Below are 3,390 nucleotides of genomic sequence, written 5' to 3' on the forward strand. Positions count from 1 at the left end.
TTGCTCTGGTTGCGCACACTGCCGTGCCTTACCAAATAGCCGATACCTGCCAGTCTGCACCACAGCCAAGAACTCACCTTTACAGCACTTGATGACTGCTGCCCGCTTGCCAGCCTGCACTCGAAGACCAGCCAATACTTTAAATCCCAGACTGCAGAAGAAAAAGAAAAATTCAGAATCCCTTTAAGGAGAATTCTTTGTATACAATGACCATGGCCCGAAACAGCCTGCCTCAGCTTCACCAACAGATCTGCAGAGTGAGTGATCTGGTTTTTTGCCGTCTATGTTTGTAATACTTTGCATCAGATGTGTAGGTGATTTAAAAAAAAAAAAAAAAAAAAAAACCAAAAAGCAACCAAACTTGGTGTGAATTGAAAGTTGGCTGCATAAATCTTTTCCATATAAACTTATTAAATATCCATTGATATTGAGTTCCTTAAAGCAATAACTTGACTACCAGGTCTGAAACTTGTACTGGGAGGATCGAATATTGCAGCTGCGCTGAACCTGATTGATTTCAGTTGGGTTCTGCATGGGTGCTTGAGTCCACCTGCACAGAATAAATACATATATAACTCCAGTTTTGAAAAATAAGATTCCATTTTGCAGCGTGTAGGTCAAATTAAAGAGCTGCTCATGCCCATGTTTCCCTAGGTAGAGGTGGAGCAGTATAATGAAGGCAGTGTTACTGTCGGTACTCGTACACCCACCGATTCAGAGAGACGTAGCTGCTGTGTAACAGCAGGGAAGGTGCAGAATCCAATTACAGCTTTTAATGTTTGGGTTTACTGATTAGTTTTGCCATTTCAAATGTTATACTTGCAGTACATGTTTGCTTATCTTTATTTGTTACTTGCTAAATTTTAAATTGTATAAGAACTGGAGATGGCTTTGTAGTTTTGGTTTTTTTTTTTTTACAAAATTTCATACCTGTCTTCAAGTGAAATGGAAAGAAGGGATTAATTTGAACTTCATGGTATTTTAATGATTTTTCACTGCTATGAATTGTTTTTGCTGCCTGTAGTCTCTGTCCTTTATTGCATCAGTGCTGCAGTACAATGTTGGTGGGCGATACTGCTTTATGAACTGCAGTGTCTCAGCACTGCTGTTTTTCATCATTTAATACAGCCTAATTGATGCTCTTACAGACCATTCCAAGAATAAAAAGAAACATTTCTGCTTTAGCTGGGTGAAGGTCACTTCGTCTTTAGTGAGCACGGAAAGCCAAATAAATGTTTGGTCCATGCCTTTATAAAAGGGATATAAGCAGGAGTCCTTTTGTATGTGAAGAACTCAAGGATTAGGAGTAAAGAATACAGTAACTGCAAGAGTTTTATGCTGCAAGGTGCTTTAGAGCTATATCCTTTTTCATTATATACCGTGTTTCAAAAGTTACAAGTCAATTGTTTTAAGCTCATGGGGTTTAAACTTTGCATTTATTTTGGCAACAAGATGCAAATTATTTTTGCAGAATGTGGCTTTAAATGCTTCCTCTGGAGTGCTGTAGGTTAAAAATGGCTTCCCCTTTCCCCTCACTGTTTGATGAAATACGGACATTTCTCAAATATTTAGTGGTTGTTTTAATTCTGCTAGTAACAAGTTACTTCTACATGAAAAGTCACAGTAACATTTTAATACTGCTCCCGGAGTCACTGGCAGCTCGTGAAATGATTCCCCCGACTTGTCCCGTGTGGTTTGATCTTGGCACCTCGTGCAGGACGGTGGGGTGTGGGTGGCAGTAGTGTCTCAGACCGGGGTTCGCTCCCCGCTCCCCTCGCGCTGCCACCCAGCCCTGCGAAGCCTCGCGGCTCGGAGGAGCGAGCAGGGAAGAGTGGAGCCCTCTTGTTGTGGTCGTTACCCTTCACTTTGGGGCTGGAAGGGGCTTATAAGCTTTTCCGTAGAGGCAGCTTGGCTGTTAATACGCCTGTAGAAAATCTGGGAGGAGGATAGAAATCCTTTTGATAAGGGATATAAAGATTGCTTACACATTTAGGTCCTTCACCCTATTGTACCGTTTTCTTCCCTTTTTTTAAATAGAGTGCTACCAGACAAGACACATACCAGATGAATTTGTGTTTTATTCACTCTGTGAGCGTAAAAGTGTGTGCTGTAGTGTCAGATCCATGCCATTCAGAAAATAAATGTTTTGGCAAAGCCTTTTGTCAGTGTCATCCATCGTGGAGGGATCGGTCCGCGTCTGAGCCAGGTGCAGCCCTCCAGCAGCTCAAACCTTCCACCTGCCCTATATATCCTATGGATGATGGGAAAGGCTACGAGGATGTGGGAACTGCTGGCTAAAGAAAGCAATGGAAGGAAAGAGAGCCACCAAATGCTTCTGTAACTCATAGTTGCCCCTCTGCCCGCTCTGATCTCCCTTGGGGGAAGGGGGGAAGCTCTGAGAAAATGCCTTGACACGAGAGAGTCACTGGGCATTGCCCAAAGCCCAGCGGCACTGGGGAAGTCTGTGGTCGCCCAAGCATGCCGTCCACGCCAGACTCACTCAGTGCTGTTCTAGGGATGTGCGTCTTCTTTAAAGCACCCATGCTGCCTGGAGCTGCACCACTGCCGTGCAACAACAGTGCCACAACGTGTGGCTATAAAGCATAGAGGTTACGAAAAAGTCCTTCTAGTATGTGATAACCACTCTGGGATGGTGACTTTCTGGGTACATCGCTGGCCAGCTGCCGAGTCGGGTGTCTGGTGTGGGAACGCGGCTGCAGCTGGGGCCGGGGCAGAGGCAGCTTCTGCTCTCTGTTCTCACCGAGCAAACGAGGGGCTGGGAGGATGAGCCGTGGCCGTGGGGTGGGATCGATCCTCTCCTTGCTTGTCCCTAGCAGAAAACTCGCCTCCTGCCGAGTTACCCAGCTGCTCGGGCTCGCTGCCGGCGAACAGCGTCACTCGCACCGGCTGCAGCGGCACTGGAGCAGCTCTACCCAAGGCAGCACTGCATGCTTCACAAGCCGCTTCATCAACCAAACAGCATCAGCTCCAGGGGACTAAGAGGCACCTAAAAATTGCGAAGTGACCGGTTATTTGTAGCGGTTAGAAAAATATTAAGAACTAAAGGAAGATACATTTCTGTCCGAGCTGTATCAGGAAGAACCAGTTTAGGTCTTTTTGACGTTTTAGGAGAAGTTATTAGAGGACCTTTGAGAAACCCGAGTTTCTGCGAATACCAAGTTAACGAGGCCAGGGGCTGGAGCTGGGACCTTACCCGTTTCAGGCCTTTTATGGGTTTTCCCCCCCCCTCCTTGTTCTTCCCGTTTCCCGTTACCGGCGCAGCTTCGCTGTCCGAAGCGTAACTGCTGGCGGAGCCCGCGCCGCCGGGGCAGGGCTGACGGGAACCCACCACAACAGGGGAACAACTTTTCACAGCGCCCACCGCCGTTT

General features: G+C 46.5%; 1 protein-coding gene across 1 annotated transcript in view; it reads left to right on the forward strand.

The window, feature by feature from the left end:
- Positions 1-212: 212 nt before the first annotated feature.
- CHST2 (carbohydrate sulfotransferase 2) overlaps positions 213-3,390 on the forward strand; it is an 8,228-nt gene continuing 5,050 nt past the window's right edge. Inside the window, exons 1-2 of the mRNA XM_019474016.1 lie at positions 213-257; positions 655-750. Of these exons, the coding sequence (XP_019329561.1) occupies positions 213-257; positions 655-750 (141 nt within the window). The remainder of the gene's footprint in view (positions 258-654; positions 751-3,390) is intronic.

Source organism: Aptenodytes forsteri, unplaced genomic scaffold, assembly GCF_000699145.1.
Source record: "Aptenodytes forsteri isolate BGI_AS27 unplaced genomic scaffold, ASM69914v1 Scaffold184, whole genome shotgun sequence".
In the NCBI taxonomy this organism is placed as follows: domain Eukaryota; kingdom Metazoa; phylum Chordata; class Aves; order Sphenisciformes; family Spheniscidae; genus Aptenodytes; species Aptenodytes forsteri.